General features: G+C 35.5%; 1 protein-coding gene across 1 annotated transcript in view; it reads right to left on the bottom strand.

The window, feature by feature from the left end:
• Positions 1 to 7,130: 7,130 nt before the first annotated feature.
• The window catches only part of LOC149422018 (serine/threonine-protein kinase 17A-like), a 209,334-nt gene continuing 196,969 nt past the window's right edge, over positions 7,131 to 19,495 (bottom strand). The window contains exons 2-5 of the mRNA XM_089634230.1: positions 15,573 to 15,785; positions 14,303 to 14,568; positions 11,930 to 12,158; positions 7,131 to 11,576 (exon numbers count right to left, since the gene is read on the bottom strand). Of these exons, the coding sequence (XP_089490356.1) occupies positions 10,901 to 11,576; positions 11,930 to 12,158; positions 14,303 to 14,568; positions 15,573 to 15,785 (1,384 nt within the window). The 3' untranslated portion in view covers positions 7,131 to 10,900. The remainder of the gene's footprint in view (positions 11,577 to 11,929; positions 12,159 to 14,302; positions 14,569 to 15,572; positions 15,786 to 19,495) is intronic.

The raw sequence follows: 19,495 nt of genomic DNA, 5'->3' as shown, positions 1-19,495 counted from the left end.
CTACACTTTTTTCATTTTTAATGTTGTCTGGAAGGTAATTATATATGTTGCCCCCCTCGTAACCAATACATTGCTTGCCATAGTAAGTATATATGGTTTTAAATGTATATTATCGTGTTGCCGTGTAAAGTGTGTGTGTATTTGGGATGTTTGAATTCTGTATTTGTATGTATGAGCTTATTATTTATTTCATATTTAAAGAGACATGTATTTTATTCATATAATTTTCTTATTATTAACAATTTTTTCCATGTAATTTTTTTGTCAATGTTCTGGGTTTGAAGTGAAATGGCTTTTTGATTACTTTGTTTTGTGTTACCTGTAGTTAATTTATGTATAGTAATTGGAATGTGAATGTAAGAGGCTATAATATACACATTTTTAAATTTTATTTGGTAACATATATGATAACCGGCTAAATACGCTAATTAAATGAGTGATTTTAATCTTTAATTCAATGCACAGATCAGGATTTGAGGAATAATATTACAGGTTGAGCTTAAAATCATGTATCCTGTTTTTTTTTTGTATTCATAGTGTTGTGTTATCTCTGCCTTTACTTGCAGATTTAGTGTGTTGGAAATTCTTGATAAAGTAAAGAGGTTCTTTACAATAATTGCGTTTATTTACGTAAAATAATTAAGTCTGGATTTAGCTACACTGTTCATTACCTGAGGGTTGGTAATTCTCTGTTTCTAGAAGCTTGAAGTCTGACAATGATACCCCACAGGCAATTGCTACACTCTAGCGACATCTGTCGGACTCTGGAGTAAGCTTTCTGACTAGTGCCATCTATCGCTTGAATACCCCACTTTTTACCATACATCACACATACTAAGGATATGATTGGAGCCAACTGTTAATTTTTCTAGGTCTCTTTGTGCATTTTCTAGTAAGATGTGTAAATCTTTACCCGAGCAGAAAATTGCAGTATCATCTGCATATAAAAAAATGCCATCGTTTAAACCTAATTGGGAGATATCATTTGTATGAATTTGGAACAGTAGTGTTCCTGGAATGGATCCCTGTGAAACTCCATAGTTTATTGGAAGATGGTTGCTATTTTGATTATTGATGCTAACGAATTGCTTTCTGTTGCTAAGATAGGATTTGAATAGATTAAGAGTAGGACCAACTACACCAATTTTCTCGAGTTTCTTGAGTCATGGCTTACTGTATCGAAGGCTTTTTGAAGGTCAATTAGTTTAGATAAAATATAATTTCTATCATCAATGCTGCTTCTAAGTTTACTGAATAAGACATTTATTGCCGCAAGTGTGTTAGATTTTTCTTACTGTGACCATTTTTTTTAATTACTTAGACTATTATTGAAAAAAAATCTGATTTATAAATTATGTTGCAATTTTATACTAAATAGAATATATTCATAACTCATGAACAGTTGTTGTATGAGTAAAATAATAAACATACCTTTTCTTAATGTTTGACTCACAATATCAGATGGTTTTACACCAGCCTGGTGTAAAACCAATAACTAGTATTCAAGGGGAACTGTATCTTGAACTCTTTTAGCTCTGAGGATGGGACAAAGATACAGTTTGTGCCAGTCGGTACACATCTATAACTAACTAGTGGACCCCGCAATGCGTCGCTATCAGAGATGTGCTTTATTTCAAATAAATCCATTTCAAATGGAAATGCAAAATGCAAAATGGGTATTTTCCATTTTGCATTTTAAATGCTTTTCTAAAAACCATTTTGCATTTTGCATTTTAAATGCTTTTCTCAATGCATTTTCCATTTAAAATGCTTTTTTGCAACATTCTTCCTACTATCTCCACTTATTTTTTTTCATAAGCCCCAAATATCAGTCGGTCCTCAACCTCGCTATGAGAGATAATTTTCATTTGTCAAGTTGCTCTCTGGTAGGAGCCCTGGCAATTGAGTGATACCATTACAAAAAATACTGAACATGGAGCCATGACGCTGTAATATTATGCATATTATATTAGATAGCAATTTCTATGTTTTTACGTTGGCGACATTAGTCCCGCGCAAATTTTTTGTGGTTTCATAATCTGTAGTCGTGGTGTTTTTGGATTTACCATCATGTAATATGTTTGTTCTACATTGATGTCCATTATTAAATGACAAAATTGTTAAAAAAAATCTATAATTATTTTAATTGTTTAACCTGAGAAACCATTTTGCATTTTCAATGCATTTTGAAAATAGGTATTTTGCATTTTGCGTTTGAAATGCTTTTCTAAGAACCATTTTGCATTTTGCATTTTCAAATGGAAAAGTTTTGACTCATTTCCATTTTGCATTTCAAATGGTTTTGGGTACCCATTTTGCACATCTCTGGTCGCTATTGCTAATGTCTTTCTCGGGCGTCTCCGACTTTTTCCACCATCCATTACTGTATACCACAATGTAACTGTTAAAAACTACATTACTCGGAATCTCATTCCGGTGCAGATATATTGCGTTAAGTATTCCTCCGACTCCTTCTACCTTTCAAAACACTATCTAAACCAGAGGTTCCCAAAGTGGTCTATATGGACCCCCGGGGTCGATATCGGCTTACTGGGGGCCTATGTCAGCTAGAAAAAAATTTAGGGGTCCACGAGATTCAAATGGGGGTACATACGAGCGGACCCCCATTTACCTCAAGTCAACATTTAAGAGTTCCGTAAATGACACAATAGACCTAACACAAATATAATAGACTGAGAAATTACATACTTATTTGATATTTGTATTTTTATTTTTCGTAAAGTTGTTAATTGAGGTGTATAAATAGAGTCTACGTTCCTTTTCTCGTCAGAATTAATATATTCAAGCAAATGAAGTACACTAGGACCCCTTCTCTTTATTATATACATAAACGAACTATGTAACCAACATGTGGGTGGTAAAATAATTACATTCGCAGATGACACCGTCATATTGTTTGAAGGAGAGGATTGGAAAGAAACACACCACCTTGCGAACATCGGTATTAATAGAGTGAAACAGTGGCTGGACAGTAATTTGCTTACATTAAACATATCTAAAACCAAATACATAACTTTCAGCGCTACTATTACAGGACAACCCAAAACACCTCACCAGCTCACAATACATAAAATTGACTGTAGTTTTGGAAATAATAACTCTCCATGTAATTGTGAAACTCTTGAATGTGTTAAATTTATTAAGTATCTTGGAATTATAATTGATAATAACCTGAAATGGAAATACCAAATAGAAAATTTAGCTAAAAGAGTGCGTTCACTGATTCACATATTCATTTCATTGCGGGAAATTTTAAAAACACATCACTTAAAAAATATATATTACGGACTATGTAATTCGATAATAACCTACGGCTGTATTGGATGGGGAGGTTCAGGAATAACAATATTAAACCCGCTATTAAAAGCACAGAAATCGATCTTACGAGTTATTATGAAGAAACCTTTCAGATATCCGAGCGACGCTCTCTACAGGGAATTTAATGTACTCGATGTTCGACAGAGTTACATAAAGAAGACAATAATCTATGCTCATAAAAATAAACATAAAATGAAATCGATCGAACACCAACATCAAACCAGAAGCAAAGGCAGAAATGACCTTTATATTCCAACAAGTACCACAGCGGCTTTTCAAAAAATATTTTCATACCTGGGACCAAAATTATATAACGAAATTCCTTCGCAACTAAAACTGTGTGAAATGCCATCCTTTGGCCCAAAAATAACAAAATGGTTACTAGACTTAGGCAGGTTGGAGTCAGAAATACTGTTAAAAAATATTGTATGATAATTATGTGTTACAAGCGCCTGATTTATTTCTTAAGTCTTATAGTCTTATTTCGATGTTAAAAAATATTGTATGATAATTATGTGATACAAGCGCCTGATTTATTTCTTCTGTTTACAAATTTAAATTTTTATTACAAATTTAAATTCTTATTTTTATTTTATTTTCTTTCATTTTAATTTTATTTCTATTATTTTCATTTTATTTTACGTTAAAAAATAAGATGTTAAAAAATATTGTATGATAATTATGTGATACAAGCGCCTGATTTATTTCTTATGTTTACAAATTTAAATTTTTATTTTAATTTTATTTTCTTTAATTTTTATTTTTATTTTATTTCTATTATTTTCATATTATTTTACTGTTTATTTTATTATGTATTAAAATATAGTAATATAAAGGCTACATGTATCCTCGCTTTCACTCTTGTAATCTCTCAAAATAAATTGTATCGGTGATTTCACCATTAAGTATATTGTCTGTCAATTTGACTGTCCTAGAACGGGAGACCTTCCTAGTTGGACAGTCAAAATCTATGCTGTAATATTTTTGTAACAAACAAATAAATAAAAAAATTAGAAAAACATTACACATTGGAAGCCGCGAATTTTCCTAGTTCCCCAACTTGTTTTTGAAAAACGTCCAGGGTAATAATGACATTCAACATTTAAATGCACTTCACACAGACTTCAAAACTAAGTTTGAAGACATTTTGACTATGGAAATGGAACGTAGAAGAATCGGTTATCATTTGACAAGAAGAACTGACCGGAATAAGCACTGAAAAAGAACTTAAGGGGCAGTTTTGTAGGGCTAGCTACAGAAAGAAATTCCCGTTGCTTATCCTGCTTCATTTTCATTTGGTGTAATACCTCACGAGGGCGCCACTGTTTGCAGTGTAAAGACATAGAAACTATACCGCCACCCGGTTGTTGGACAGGCAAGGGAAGGGAATCATTTTACGAAAAAAATAAATGATCATCACATGAAAATCACATGGGATGATTCGAATTTTAGCAAAATTCAATATTCGGCAGGCAGGGTGTCTACGTTGAAATTTTCAGCAATATCGGTTGACTACTTTTCGTGTTTTGTAAGCACAAACATATGACTGCTGAATTGTTATATATTAAGATGAAGCGTTCCCACCTCATTTATTCTATGATCTATCTAGAAACAGAAAAACCGATGTTGAATCAACTTCAACTTTCGTTCTACATATTCTATATAGAATCGACCATAAAATACGAACTGTGTAAATGGCATTTGCTACGCGAACGCCGCACAGTACAGTAATATATTATGATGGTTATATCAAATAAAAAGGCATTATCACCATAGACATATGAATATTAGTAGACCTGCCCTAAGTGATTAAAAGCGTATTATCCTCACTCCCCATACCGGTTCCATTGGAGCCGGCTGTGCTCGCGTATGGCCTCAAGTGAAATTTGAAAACGTGACGTCATCATTCTTGTGCGAACTATGGTCGAGGCATCATCGGTTCATTTTACGAAATAACACGGCAAAATGTTGACTTGTACTATGAAAACTTGTAAAAATAGATGTGAAAAAGAGAATAAACCCAATTGTCGTATTACATTCCATATATAAGCATTATTTTACTTTATTTTATGCATATTCACATCGTATAATATGAATCAGTTGTTACTATCACATCGAGAAACGTCTGGACGCGAAACACAAAGCTGGTTGGTTGCTGGGAAGTAAATTATGAACATTTATAAAAGTGTCTTAACTAAATACTTAAACGAAATATTCGACTCTGAAAATAGAACCGAATTTTTTAGCCGAATTTGGACTTCGCAAATTTGTTCATAACGTGTCGAGTAATTTGCGCTCCCATGTAAAAATGTCTATTCATTCAAAAGCAGATTTTACTTTTAAGAAGTAAATGGTGATATTATAATGTGAGATGCCTATTTACTGTCAGATTGATTTATTAAAGAATCACTGTCAGCTTCACTCCCTTCGTTCTTCAACAGTTGATTTTACCCCTCGCCATTATCTTCTCGTCTATTAATTCCTATGTCTGTGATTATCACCCATTAAAATAGAATAGAAATAGAGTAAGTGTGAAAATTCCTGCAACAGTTCCTTTTTTATTTGCAGATGGTTCATCCTTCGAAATAGATCTGCAAAGTGATTCTGTATCTTTTGCTTTAGCCTAACGTAGGTTAATCTTCGTTAAATCAGTAACATGTAACGTACGTAACAGGAGTTCTGATGAAGATGGATCAGGAAGACGATCAAGACACCAAACAAGTTCTGATGAAGTAATTGCACACAGCTGATCTTTTGCTTTAGCCTAACGTAGGTTAATCGGCGTTAAATCAGTCACATGTAGCGTACATAACAGGAGTTCTGATGAAGATGGATCAGGAAGATGATCAAGACACCAAACAAGTTCTGATGAAGTAATTACACACAGCTGATTTAGATAAAATGCAAAAGAAACAGAATAACCCCAAATGTTAATTCGTAGGTTAGATAGGGATCATGGGTAGATAGTATTTTTTGCTTTTGAGGAATGTATATGGATGCCATGTTTTGTAAATTACTTACGAGTCCCAGCGTATCATTGCATGCCTTGCTTACTTTACAATGAAGATTTTTCTTAGAATAAATATATGTATTGTCATCTGTAAATAGGTTTAGGATAATGCCATTTATAATTTCGTAGCTTATCATACTTAATTTTATACTTTCTGTCAGCATTTTATGATCAAACACCACAGTTAATTGTTATTTAAATTATTACTAGTGTTTGATTATGCTTGTATTCTGTGACATGTACTTATTGTGTATGGTATATCTTTACCGTGGATATTAAATAATGAAATACTACTTCTCTTTCAATTTGTTTCCAGCGCCCTGGCGTTGATTCTGTAACCAGCAATGGGCGGATTGTGTAGTTAATCTCAAATTGTTTTTGGCCATTTTAACTTAGTAACCGGAAAAAGCACTGTGCAGCCAGTCCCTGGTGTACTAATGGGATTTATATATCAATAATGGCTAATGTGTAACAGTAATATGCAACACATTCAGACCGCCTTTGTGGTTGATGGGTAAGGCTATCGACTAGCAAGCTGGAGGTTGCGGGTACAAATCCAGAATTAAAATGGCTTTTGTCATGTTTGGTGACCAGATCTGAATAGCCTGGCACTTCTTCACCTTCTTCTTCCCATCTCCTTCTACTTCTCCTCCCCACTACCTTCAGCCTCACACATAGCCCAATTGGGCAGCCATAGTCAAACTGGCTCCAGACGGATGGGAGAAGTTAGGACTTTTGTGCAGTTTCACATATAAAAAAAGACAAAGAATAGTGTATCACAATAATTTATTTAATACAAGTGTGTTACAAAACAACAGATTGTAAACATCCCCAAGGCGAACAATAAAACAAGAGTGTTGTTAAGCAGCAATCATGAAAACATATAAATCTGCTTTTATCACTTGGAGGACAGCGGAGAAGATTATATTAGTATGTTTTATAAAATTCCCTCAACACTTTACGAAAATTAAATAAGACAGATTTTAAATGAAATTAAATAAATATATATTCAGTAATATTTTACAAATTAAATCTAAACATTTTTACACAAAAGGAATATTAGTAGAAACGGTGATTTGTAAAACAAGTAGCTAGTATTAAAATGCCAATTAAACTAACAGAACAATCATTTTGCTATGAAAAATACCTACTACAAATGCTTGTAAAATATACTTGGTACAAAATAATGATGAAAACAACAAGAAAGTGATGCGCTGCACAACGTTATGTGCTTTCTTTACTGGAGATGAGTTTATTATAAAAAATAAATGTAACTAAATGGGATTCAAAATAAATATATGAAAAAAAAAATACTAAAGACGGGTTGTTTCGGAAAAATTGAACAATTCTTCAAATTTCAAAGTTAATTTTCAAGTTCTGTTTTTATTTCAGTTCCGTCAAGCAACTAGCCTATAATGATATAATAACAGAACTTTCACAGAACCCCAAAATGAACGTTGAAATTTGATGAATTGTTCAAATTCTCCGAAACCACCCGTCCTAAACAAATAATATTATTCAACTATTTTTATCAAAATTATGCTACGTTAAGGTAAAGAATTATTTACAAGTTTTTAAACAATAGGCTACGTGCATTTTAAATTAAATATTATTCAACCGCCAATACCAACGGTAAATATATAATTAAATTACGGGTAAAGATTTTTTTTACACATTTTAATCACTAGGCTACATGCATTCTTAAAAGATTTTATTTACCGGGTGTGTGAAATAACAAAAACCAAAAACATATTAATTCTTTCCAACGAATTCACAGAATTCCTTAGCAATTTTTTTTTATAAATATGTAGTTTGTTGTCATTGTTGAGTCAATTCTATGAAAATAATAGTAATTAATACACATAAAATTGACAAGAATCATCAATTTCTTAAATGTATAAATATTGTCCATATTGAACACCTATGAGACGGGTACAATTTGGTAAATATCTCAAGGCCAAATATAATATTGAAAATTAAAATTGAAATAATAGACACATTTCTACAATACCAACGTTTTTTAGTTTGGAATTGTCATTGACAGTAACGAAACACGTTCAAAACACGTAACACACTGCAGTGTATCTGAAACTGAAACTGCACACTGCAGTGTATCCTAATTTCACTGGACTGCAAATGTAGCCAGCCGCACTGTAGGGGTTAAATGATCTAAGATGCAGGTAGCCTATTGGTTCGTAGATGCCGTTCCATTTTTCTAATGCGGATATCTCCGTTCCTGTGTAATACGAATCTTGAAAAATTAATTATTTGCTTTTTCGGAGCCTAAATGAATTTATAATTATTTTCATAGATTTGTCGGCACTTGGTAGTAAATGAAAAGCAAACACCGATATTAGAAAAATAGGAGGGCAAATTAACATGAATTAAACATTATTATTTACAATAATAAATTAAACTATTACAGGCTTCAACCAAACTGGCGTGGAGCCAAACACAAAATGACCAAATTAAAAGAAACATCTCACAAAGAACATTCATCTCAGTTTTACGCAGATATTAAGTAGGTTATTATTAACTTAACCTATACAAATAAGTTTCCCTCCGACATTATATATTTTATTTGTGAACTCACAGTGATGTCCATTTTATAGAATCATCCAACACTGATATTAAAGCTTTATGTTTATAGTTCTTGATAATACTTTCATTAGTCACTATACCATGTTTCTTTTATTTCTTACATAATATAGCGCCCTAGAGTTGAAGTTTCACTAAAAAACGCCGTACAAAGTATAATCTACAATTTTCATAATATGCATTTTGTTATTGAAATTATAGGCATGACAAATTGAACAGCTTTTGCTGATAAAAAAGGCAGTAATTAAAAAATTTAAAGTGATAATTTAAATATAACACTTGCAAGGTCACGTAAATGGTTATCTTATACTACACAAAGAAAAGTAGAAAGGAAATTGAATAAAACTTCTTGAACCAGCAAAAAGCATCAATCCACCTCACCATCGACTGAATGTAAACTTCTGTTATATGCACTTCAAGATTCAATACAACATTTGAACTCTTAAAGATATCAAAAGCCATTTTCAAACACACTTTTGTTGTCTTTTCTCTACAAACTTTACTGCGGACGTGTTTTTTTTTTTATAAATCACTTGTGCAAATTATGATAAAATGAAGATCAATCGTCTAATTTTAAAAATTGAACAATACACCATTCTAATTAACCCTTGGGACTTTCTAAGACCCAAACAGTCCCAAATGCCGTGCGCGCATTATACTCTCCTAAGACCATATTTGTCCCAGAACGACCGCACATTATTAATGCATATATCTCTCTTCCTCTCATCTAAAAATTAATTATTTCTTCTATGTCAGAAAGAGAACGAAATAGTGCTTGTTATTGTCTTTGAAAAAATGGAAGCTTGTAGAAGGTTCGATCCGTGCAAATCAACAACGTCTCAAGGGTTAAATGTAATTTCAGTTCTTCAAATAAAACAGGAATGTAGTTTTTCATTCAATTTAGATAAAGAAATAAGAAATCTTCGACCCAATGAACAATCTGGTAGTTTTTAAAATTATTGGAATATATTTTTTGTAAATATTTATCAATTTTTTTTAACAATCTCTTCTTAATATTCTAAAACCTCATTTTTATAAAATATGACAATAACGGTGACTCGCTGAAGAGTGATAGTACAAGTGATGGGTCATATACAAGACTGTATATATGTATTGAAGTAGGCAGCGAGTCTCTCAATGGATAGTTTGTTTCAGGCAGGCACTTGGCTGAGGCTGGCAGGAAACGTCTTGTGCTAGACATTTCAACAATAAGGTGTCACTCGGCGTGAACAGTTGCAAGCAAAACCCTGGACAATTGACAATACGTACATATATACACCACTGCTCCTAGACGCTACGGGGGAATGGGTCCAAACACTCTAACCTAACACGACAAGACACGACTTCTCACAGCTTCTGTACAATATATTGCTAATGTGTGTATGTATGTTATAAGGCCGAGGCTGCAAAGGGACCGGGGACATGTTATTAATAGATAATTAATAGTCGCTAATCGTTAATTTTCATTACGGTTGGCACTGTCATAAGGCATCTTTCTCCTCTAAGAGAAAATCATACTTGGTATTAAATCACTGGTTTTTGTACATTTTCAATGAGCACCACATTCGCTTACAGAACTCCTTAGACATATTATATTAAACATACGTAGGCTGTTGTGCGTATACATATATACATCTAGGTTAAAGCGTGAGTGTTGAATAAGCTCCTTATTAAAGTTAATAACTTTGAGGTTTAACCATCGATTGATTGGTGGTGGAATATTAGAAAAATGATCAACATTTTACAATACTTATTTATTGATAAGTTATTGGGCAAACGAAAGCCCTCCTGTAAAAATGGCACTTGTCGACAAAAGTCTGTTTGTTGTCTTTAATTTGTAGAGTTCACAAATGACAATGGTTTTACTATGTTTTTCTCAAAGGAAAGGAATCCAGCCTTACTTTGTTTGCAATCTTACTAAGGTAATTAACCGTTTAATTTAGCAAATGAATGTTAACACAGGATGGCTCTGTCCACGTGGCTGATGGAGCTGGGCGTGTGCTTGTGACTGGACAGCAGGTTACCGCAGGGCACGTCGCACTGCGTACAATCTCCGTACGTCGAGTCGCCGCCCACCTTCCGCATATCGCTCTTGTACGTGATGCAACTGTTGCATGTGGTGTTACTGCCTTTGCCGTTCTGCGTGCTAAGGGGACTGTTTTCTTTGGTGTGACTTTTCCCATTCAGAGGTATTGATTCATATGTTTTGCAAACCTCTATTACGCTTACGATACCGTTTGTGTAGTTTGATTCGCACTTACTGATTTTGTCTGAACAAAATTTAGGTGCGTCTGTTTGGAACTTTTTACATAGATTTAGAACTGATGTGGGGGAGTCTGGGTGTGATTTCCTACTGACTTTAGGAGTGGAGGGCGCGTCAGGAAAAGGTGGAGCGGGTTCTCTCTGGTGCGGGTGTTTCAGGGGGATGATCACGGGGGCACTCTTGTCTGTGTCGTCGCTGTCTTCTTCTGATTGACTATTAAGACCATTTTCTGGTAGAATACACAGCTGTCCGTTGATGTTTTCTGAAGAGTCGGATAGTTTGCAGGGCAGACTAGGGGCGGTGTAGAGGGGTGCGTCATCACTCAGCCAGGGGTGGTCCATGCACTGCCTCACCGTCATGCGACATCTGAAATACAAAGTATAAAATTAGAATCTGCATTAAATTGCTTTACACAATCACAAATGGTAAATGCTAATGATTAAATACACCATCATCATAATTATAAACAGGAAGATAAAGCAGTTTTTAAATTATCTTCCATCTTAAATCAAACACAAATACACTCGCGTCCAATCAGCTCTATCTTTCTTAACGTAATGAGAAAACCCTTACAGTGCATCACATCTTAGGAACGAGTTGCTCTTAATATTATTTATATGAGGCGACTTTTCAAACCTCATTTTCTATTTCCATTCGTTCCTCTGCCACTTTAATTACTTTCACACTTTGTACCCTCTGTTTCTCATTTAAGGACTTACTTTGGATCTAGGACCAGTGCGTCCCGAATGAACTGGAAGGCCAAGGCAGACACCTGCGTGAAGAGCTCGCTGGGGAAGCTGAGGTTGCACTCGGAGATGTTGAGGAATGTCTCCTGCTTATTGGAGGCGCCAAAGGGGCTGTAGCCGCTAAGCAGCACATAGCCCAGCACACCCACCGACCAGATGTCCGTGGCCAGGGAGATGGGCTCGTACGAGAGTATTTCTGGAGCTGAAATAAGAATGATAATCGTAAAGATAATGTCACACTTTTTTTTTAATTTAAAAAAAAAAAAAATTCCATAATTTAAAAAATATATATACAGTGAAACCTCTATCTATCGTTCCTCGAATAATCGTTTTCCCGGATGTATCATTTATTTCTTCTAGTCCTAATTCATTTCATACAAAAATAGATCGCATCGATCGTTTCTATGTCCACCATTTTCCCGCATTCATCGTAGGAATTACGTTGCGTATTTGATATTTTTGGTCTGTGTTTAAACGGCGCCAGACGGCACTCGTTACGATGCGCGAAAATTTTGAGAGAGAAAGAGAAAGAATAACAGTTTGTCGCCGCCATCAGTCGCTAGTTGTCGTCAGTTGTCGCTAGATACCCGAACTTAGTGGAGTGTTTGCAGTTATCCTTTTTGGGCTTTTAAACTATTTTCGAAATGAGCCGTTTGATGAAAAAAGTACGTACTCTTCAAGAAAGATTGAAAATTATCGAAGAGGTGGAAAAAAACCCCGCAGAAAAACGCATCGATATAGCCAAGCGTTTAGGAATCGCGGCATCCACGTTAAATTCTATTTTCTTGAAAAAAAAACGAAATTCGGGAGCAAATTCAAAAGTGCGGAAAATCTTCGAAAACTAGAAAAACCAGTAAAGAATCAAAGTTTAGCGAACTGGAGAAAATTCTTATCTCTTGGTACCAAATTTGACAAATTTTAACAATTTTGTTACTTTCGACGACAATATTCCAACTTGTGGGATAGAAACTATCGAAAGCTTGTGTGACGCAAGATTGACGGAGACAACAAAAGAGGTCGATATTGATGAAGAGGAGCCCCTGCCTGTACGTTCATTTTCAGAAGCATGCACCATCTTTGAAAGATTGAAAACTTTCTACTACGCACACTCAATAACTGATGCCGAAAAAGCTGGAAATATACTGTTGACTTGCGGAAATAAAACAGTAAAAAAACAAATGTCCATGAAAGATTATGTATTTACAATGCAATAAACTTTTAAAAAAAATTGGTTCTGTTTAGCTTTGTATTTTTTTAAATAAATACATTTATTTACATCTAAAACTTATTTTCTTCTTATAATTTTAATCTACCAACGGTTATGCAGATTGGGAGGACGGTATCTTTACTGGATCGTATCTCCTTGATTTTGTCCTCTTAATCCCGCATTTATTGTTTTCCCGCATTCATCGTTTATTTCGATAGGTCCCTTTAAAACCAATAGATAGAGGTTTCACTGTACTGTTACAATGTATGTATGATAATAATATAATTTGTATATGCAATGTACCCCTCACGCTCTGGCATCGTTCAATTTGCATAACTTTTTATTCTATGGGTCATAGATAGGCCTCAGTGCATTGTAAAAAAATCAAAACAGCTGATGGTACGTAACCAAGTAGCGAGCAATTTTTCGAATTTTACCTAAAAATTCAAACTTTGCAGCTGTTGATTTTTCTGTGGAGTGTTATTTTTATTTATTTATTTATTAATCATCAACTGGGCTTTTACATATTTTTACAGTTAATTGATTTAGTGCATACAGAGAACCAAAAAAGTTTTTTGTAGGTTTAGATAACAAAAAAAAAACTTTAAAAATTGACATAATACGTGGTAGTTATCCATGCGAATGATATAATATATGAGAGAGGGAAATAAGCAGTTTTTGAACTGCGGAGAGAATAAAAAAATAATACAAAACCAAAATAACAAAAAACTAACATTTTAGCAAAATAAAATGTATGTATAATATTATTTTATCTCGCCCGCCATACTAGGGGTGTCCCATTGTTCTGGGGGAAGAAAGGCATAATGCTGATAGATAGAAAGAGGTTACAATGGAGCTCTCAGCGGCAGGATCATATTGTTGGCATAGCTATCAAACTGTCTATACAGGGTGTATCAGCGCATACCTGACAAACTTTAACCAGCGATTCGAAAACTTGGTAGATGGCGTAGTCATGGCATATTTGTATCTGGTGACATTTTTACCTAATGTTAGGGTAGTAACAGTTAGGGTCGGAACGGGGGGGGGGGGGAAAGGCGGTTACTTGGATGAGTGACCAGCGACGACTAATTAAATTAAAAGCCTCATAAATAATAAAATAGAAGTGGCAAAATACTAACCGACATAATCCGGTGTGCCCAGGATCTCTCTGACCTCCACACCAGGCTCGATGAGCCGGGAGATGCCGAAGTCGCACAGCTTCACGTCTCCGCTGGGGAAGTCCTCGGTGAGGAGCAGGTTCTGAGGCTTCAGGTCCAGGTGTGCCACGTTGCGCATGTGCAGGTGCGACAGGCCTTCGAGGATCTGGCGCATGGCGATGCGGGCGTTGTGCTCCGGGAGCCGCTCCTCGTCGTCTAGCACCCGCTGCAGTTCTCCACCGGCGGCGCTGTAATAACAAATAACCACTGGGATTAGACCTTTTCAAATGAATTCACTTCTTCAGTCATTTGTAACTTTCTACAGATTGGGAGGATTTTGGGTAAATATTTAATTTTTAGATACACTCTTAAGGCCCCGTAGTAAGCGTGCAAAGATGGTTTGTAAAGGAGATATGTAAATACGAATGTTAGAGGGAGCGCACTAATATTAAAAAACAATATTAAGCGAAAATGGTGAAAATATTTAATAAAACACGACTCGTTTGCCCAATTCCTTCCCAAAGTTTTCACAATTTCTTCCGATTTATAACAAGTTTCTTGTTAACTCTTTTTTTTAAGTTGCAAAAAAATATATGTTGATAATATCTATACGTTTGTTATGCCGAAACGCTAACTATATGAAATTCCCTCGATAGAAAAATCGCAAAGCTCCGAAAATTATTAAAAACACGTTTTGTTCTGTTATTTAATGTTATAGGCATGAAAAAATGCACAGTGTATCTTTAAATGCAACTAAAGAATTTGTCGAGAGATTTTTGTTCTATTTCATACAACAGCTTAATTCTAATCAAACACTAATTTCGGTTGTCTATACTTTGCATTAGTCCTACATGAAATCTGGTTCAACAAACTCAAATTTGCTTTAAATATAAGTGTCATTCTCAAAATTTAAACTGACTGTGTGAAGAATTCAGATGAGCGATAAAGTAGGTACCTACATATAATGTAATATTTTTAACACATTTTCAAAATTAGAACTGATTTGGCAAGATTTCAGACTATCCCGTGATTTTTCACGGGTCTGCTTTAGCACTTAAATAAAAGCTTCCTTAGATTTTGTTTTCATCAACCACTGAAATTCTTATTTTCAGTCATAAGTTATTTGCCAAACTTCAATAGGAGACGGCATCAGAAGAAAAATAAGAAGCTTCGCGGTATGCGCATGGAAGACATTCTCTAAACTCTAAATGATTCCTTTATTATAATTGAATGTATAAGCGAAATATCTTACAGTTCCAGCACAAGCGCCACCTCTTGCCTGGCGTCAAACACCTCGACCAGTCGCACGAGACGAGGGCAGCCGCCGCACAGGGCCAGGACGGCCACCTCATGACGGATCTCCCGGGACGTGTCCTGGGCGCGCCTGCGCTTCCTGATGAACTTGGCTGCGTACTCCACGCCGCTAGCTAAGTGGCGGATCTTGCGCACCGACGCAAACTTACCCCTGGAACAAATAACACAACACCAATCAGTCAAATGGACAATATACGCACTACACAGTCCTTCAGTGAGAAAGGCGAAGACGTGGATGCAGCCTTCACCAAACATCGTGGAAGCGCTGCAGTAGCACGGTAGTTCAAACAGTATTGTAGTGCTCTCATACCTGGTTACTATTTGGTTGTTATGAAGATAGCTTAAATGGTCATGAGAGTTGTCCCCCTTCAAAGAAAATCGTTATACGTTACGTTATTTTTGGAATAACTTAATGAATAAATAATAATAATGTAATAATAACGAGTTTATTCCGGAATGTGGGGCGGTTTGTGTAATCCCACACATTCCATAAAATATATGAAATAATATTCCAATAATATACAATAATATTACAATAATATACAATAATAAGAACACCAAGAAAAGATGTTAAGCATTAGATTGACAGGGCCAACAACATTCTCCAGTGAGCTGAGATGCTTGAGTCCTGTCGGGATTCCATGATAAGGACATTTTCGGGGTTGTTTGTCCTCTCCCTTAAGGCGAAGCTTAATGCTAAATCACTATTTTGATTAATCTTTATAACGAATTGGTGTACATTATGAATACCAAAAATATGCTTTAGATAAATTGAAGGTTTTCCTATCGTTTCGCTTGAGTAGAATACAAATAAAATAATAAATTACTCAATAAAAAATATAAACGTAAACTACTAAAAAAAAATTTTTTTTCAATAGAAATGTATGAACGCATAAAGGAAACAACTTTTAAAAATACAATAGTATAGTTAAGATTATCTGTGACAGTTTCACTTGATTAACTTTTTTGCTTTCTTATAAAATTATTTACAAAATAAATAAAAACCAGTTTGGTGCTTGAAATCGAACGTTTCTAGACTCCGTTTTTCAAGCGATTTTAATGCCTATTACCTACGATATAAGGTATACCAAGAATATACACATTTTTGGCTTGTAGCTTCCTCTTAAACCTTGGTAAAAATATATAGTATAAATCCTCAAATTGTAATATTTAATCATTGAATACAATATTAGTGACTCTGAAGCGAAAAATCAGAAAAGATTGAACCCAGATTGTCGGGGCTTTGCTCTACCACTGAGCTAATTCGACCATATCCCCTTCGATCGTATTTAACTGTATCATACTTCCACCAAGAACTACCAGCATTATTTTCATTTTCTTAACGCATGCTATTCTTATGTATGATTGCAAGATTGTTCCCGAACTAAATGTAATCTAGATAGTGTATTAGATAAATATCTCTTGGAATCTTTTTCTGTTTCAAATTTTCGCTTGAGAGTCGCTAATATTGTCTTCAATGAGTAAAAATGAATAACCTAAGAAATATTTGGGCTCAACGGGAGCGTTCGGCAGCCGTAACTGCGCGAGCTCGATGGCCGGATAATTAAACATTAAACATAAGAACGGATTATGTTTAAAACGTCGGGTCCAAACAATACCTCTATTACACTGCGCTTCCGTAATGATAAATTACAACATCGCGATGACTCATCGAGAGGAGATAACGGTATCATCAGCGAACCCACCAACACTGAACAACTGAATGCAACAGCCGAGTCAGAGCGTCACAGCGGCAGTGGTACTGTACTGGTACGAGAGGTTCAGTCAGTTCAGTCCACGTTCCGCGGTGCGACCAACTGATCACCGCTATAACCACTAGGTACTAGGTACAGCAAGCTTATAGCTTTACTTACGGTTTCAATAAGCCGACCACCGACGGCCGACCCAAGGACGTTTGGGCCAATCGATCATTGAAACCAAACGCGTATCAATCTAATGAATCTGCCGGATTATGCTCGAGCAGTCATTACTCAGTCAGAACGTTGCATTGCATTGCATTTATAAACAGTTTGCTAAAGATGAATATGAATTAGGGAAAGACTGGTTCGAGATTGGAGATATTTATGTAGGAACGATTGCAACACGTGCACCAATGGCGCCAGATCAGCGGCCATGGCAGAATACGAGTACCAGTACTAGTACCTACCAGATCAGTACGTCAGTACGCAGAGGGAATACCGGCAGGTTGGTAAGAGGTACAAGCTGCACGCTGCACGCTGCACGCTCGCAGCATCAAGATAACACTAATTGAAACTAACATTATTTATAACAAGCAGCTCACAATGAAGGAAGGAAAGAGCGAGCAAGAGTCACAACACTACTTCCTCGATTAAATAATTAACCAAACGTAACAAATATTCCAAGATTAAATACACAAAGTATCTACGATCTAGTGCAAAGCAGTTTAGAAAATAAGAACATATTGATTTTTCGTAACGTTACACAACTGATGTGCACCTGCCCAAATGCAATCTGCCAGGCAAAGCCAATACATTGAGTATCCGAAGTGGGGCATCCGATGCGATGGAGTAGAAACGGTTACAACAACAGCTTTATCAACAAAATAGGATTAAGCTGTGCTGAACAAAAAAATGTTATATTATGAAGTCTATTTAATCCGTTGTCAACATTATTTCAAAGAATTCAAGAGAAATAATATTTTATAAAACCGCATCCGTTAGTATACACGACGAGCACGTTTCGACAATTAAACACACTCTCAGCATTCACCGGTCAATCCTCTCGAATGAATTTATATAGAAATAATAATTCACTAAGCTTGACCAGGAATGCGAGTCGGCCGTGGATTGACACTGACACTGGTAACTGGATGACGCTAATTATTTCACTGGAGGATGTCGGTTTTCTCATATCTTCTTGGCTAAATAATGCCGGAGGAATGCGCGCCGGCCAGCCACAAGAAACAAGGGGTAACAACCTAAGTCGCACACTGACAGGGAATGCTTGCAGATGCAGGTGGAACCTGGAATCTAGCCGCAGATGCATTGCCGGGAGAACTCAATCGCTTTTCTCATTCTTATCGAGATTATTCATCCAAAAATACGACAAATTTAAAGTGTAAAAATGCGGAACTAACGAATACCCTCCATTACGACAACACAATTTTACAGCTCACGATTCCACTTCGAAATAAGCTATCGTCAAAAACGGGGTTTTGTAGATTAATTTTATTAGCACTCTATTGAACAGCTAATGGGCCATTTGATAGACTGAATACGAGTTCCGAGGCCGGTGGCACTACCGATCAAAATAGGCGGCATATTTGTCAAACGGTTATAAAGATCAATCTAAGAATCATTAAGAGAAGCTGTCTAGTAAATACCACTCGGGCCACAGGACAGAAGAAACAATTCAGTTATGTGGAAGAAGAAACCGTAGCGAGCAATGGCTCGGCGGTGGTGGATGGAGTGTGAACCAAGCTCCCGCTAGAGCAAGGTCGGTGACCGCCACACGGGCGTGAACCATATGGAGCCCAATTGCGGGACTAATTACACATTATGTGGTGGAATCGGCTTTTACACACAGCCCTACGAGCTGTTACTAATGTGGTGAATTACCCGAGGTCCAGCTAGACAACATAATACCAACAACGTACTATGTCAAATTCGTGTTTAGAATTAGAATTTAAATGATAAAATATTCAATTTATTTATTAATTTTAAAAACATTAAAAAATTGTTCAGTATAATGCGTTTTTAAATACAGAAAAATATCTATATAGATAGTGGGTACGTCAACTTTACTAGTAATAAACACAGCTTGCATTTTAAAGGCAGCTTCGATTATGCTAAAAATGTCGATAACCGAATTAATTCTGTT

Source organism: Hesperophylax consimilis, chromosome 8, assembly GCF_061612785.1.
Source record: "Hesperophylax consimilis isolate HC1 chromosome 8, BYU_Hcon_1.0, whole genome shotgun sequence".
In the NCBI taxonomy this organism is placed as follows: domain Eukaryota; kingdom Metazoa; phylum Arthropoda; class Insecta; order Trichoptera; family Limnephilidae; genus Hesperophylax; species Hesperophylax consimilis.
The sequence above is the reverse complement of the archived record's forward strand: the minus strand, read 5'-3'. Positions and strand labels throughout refer to the sequence as shown.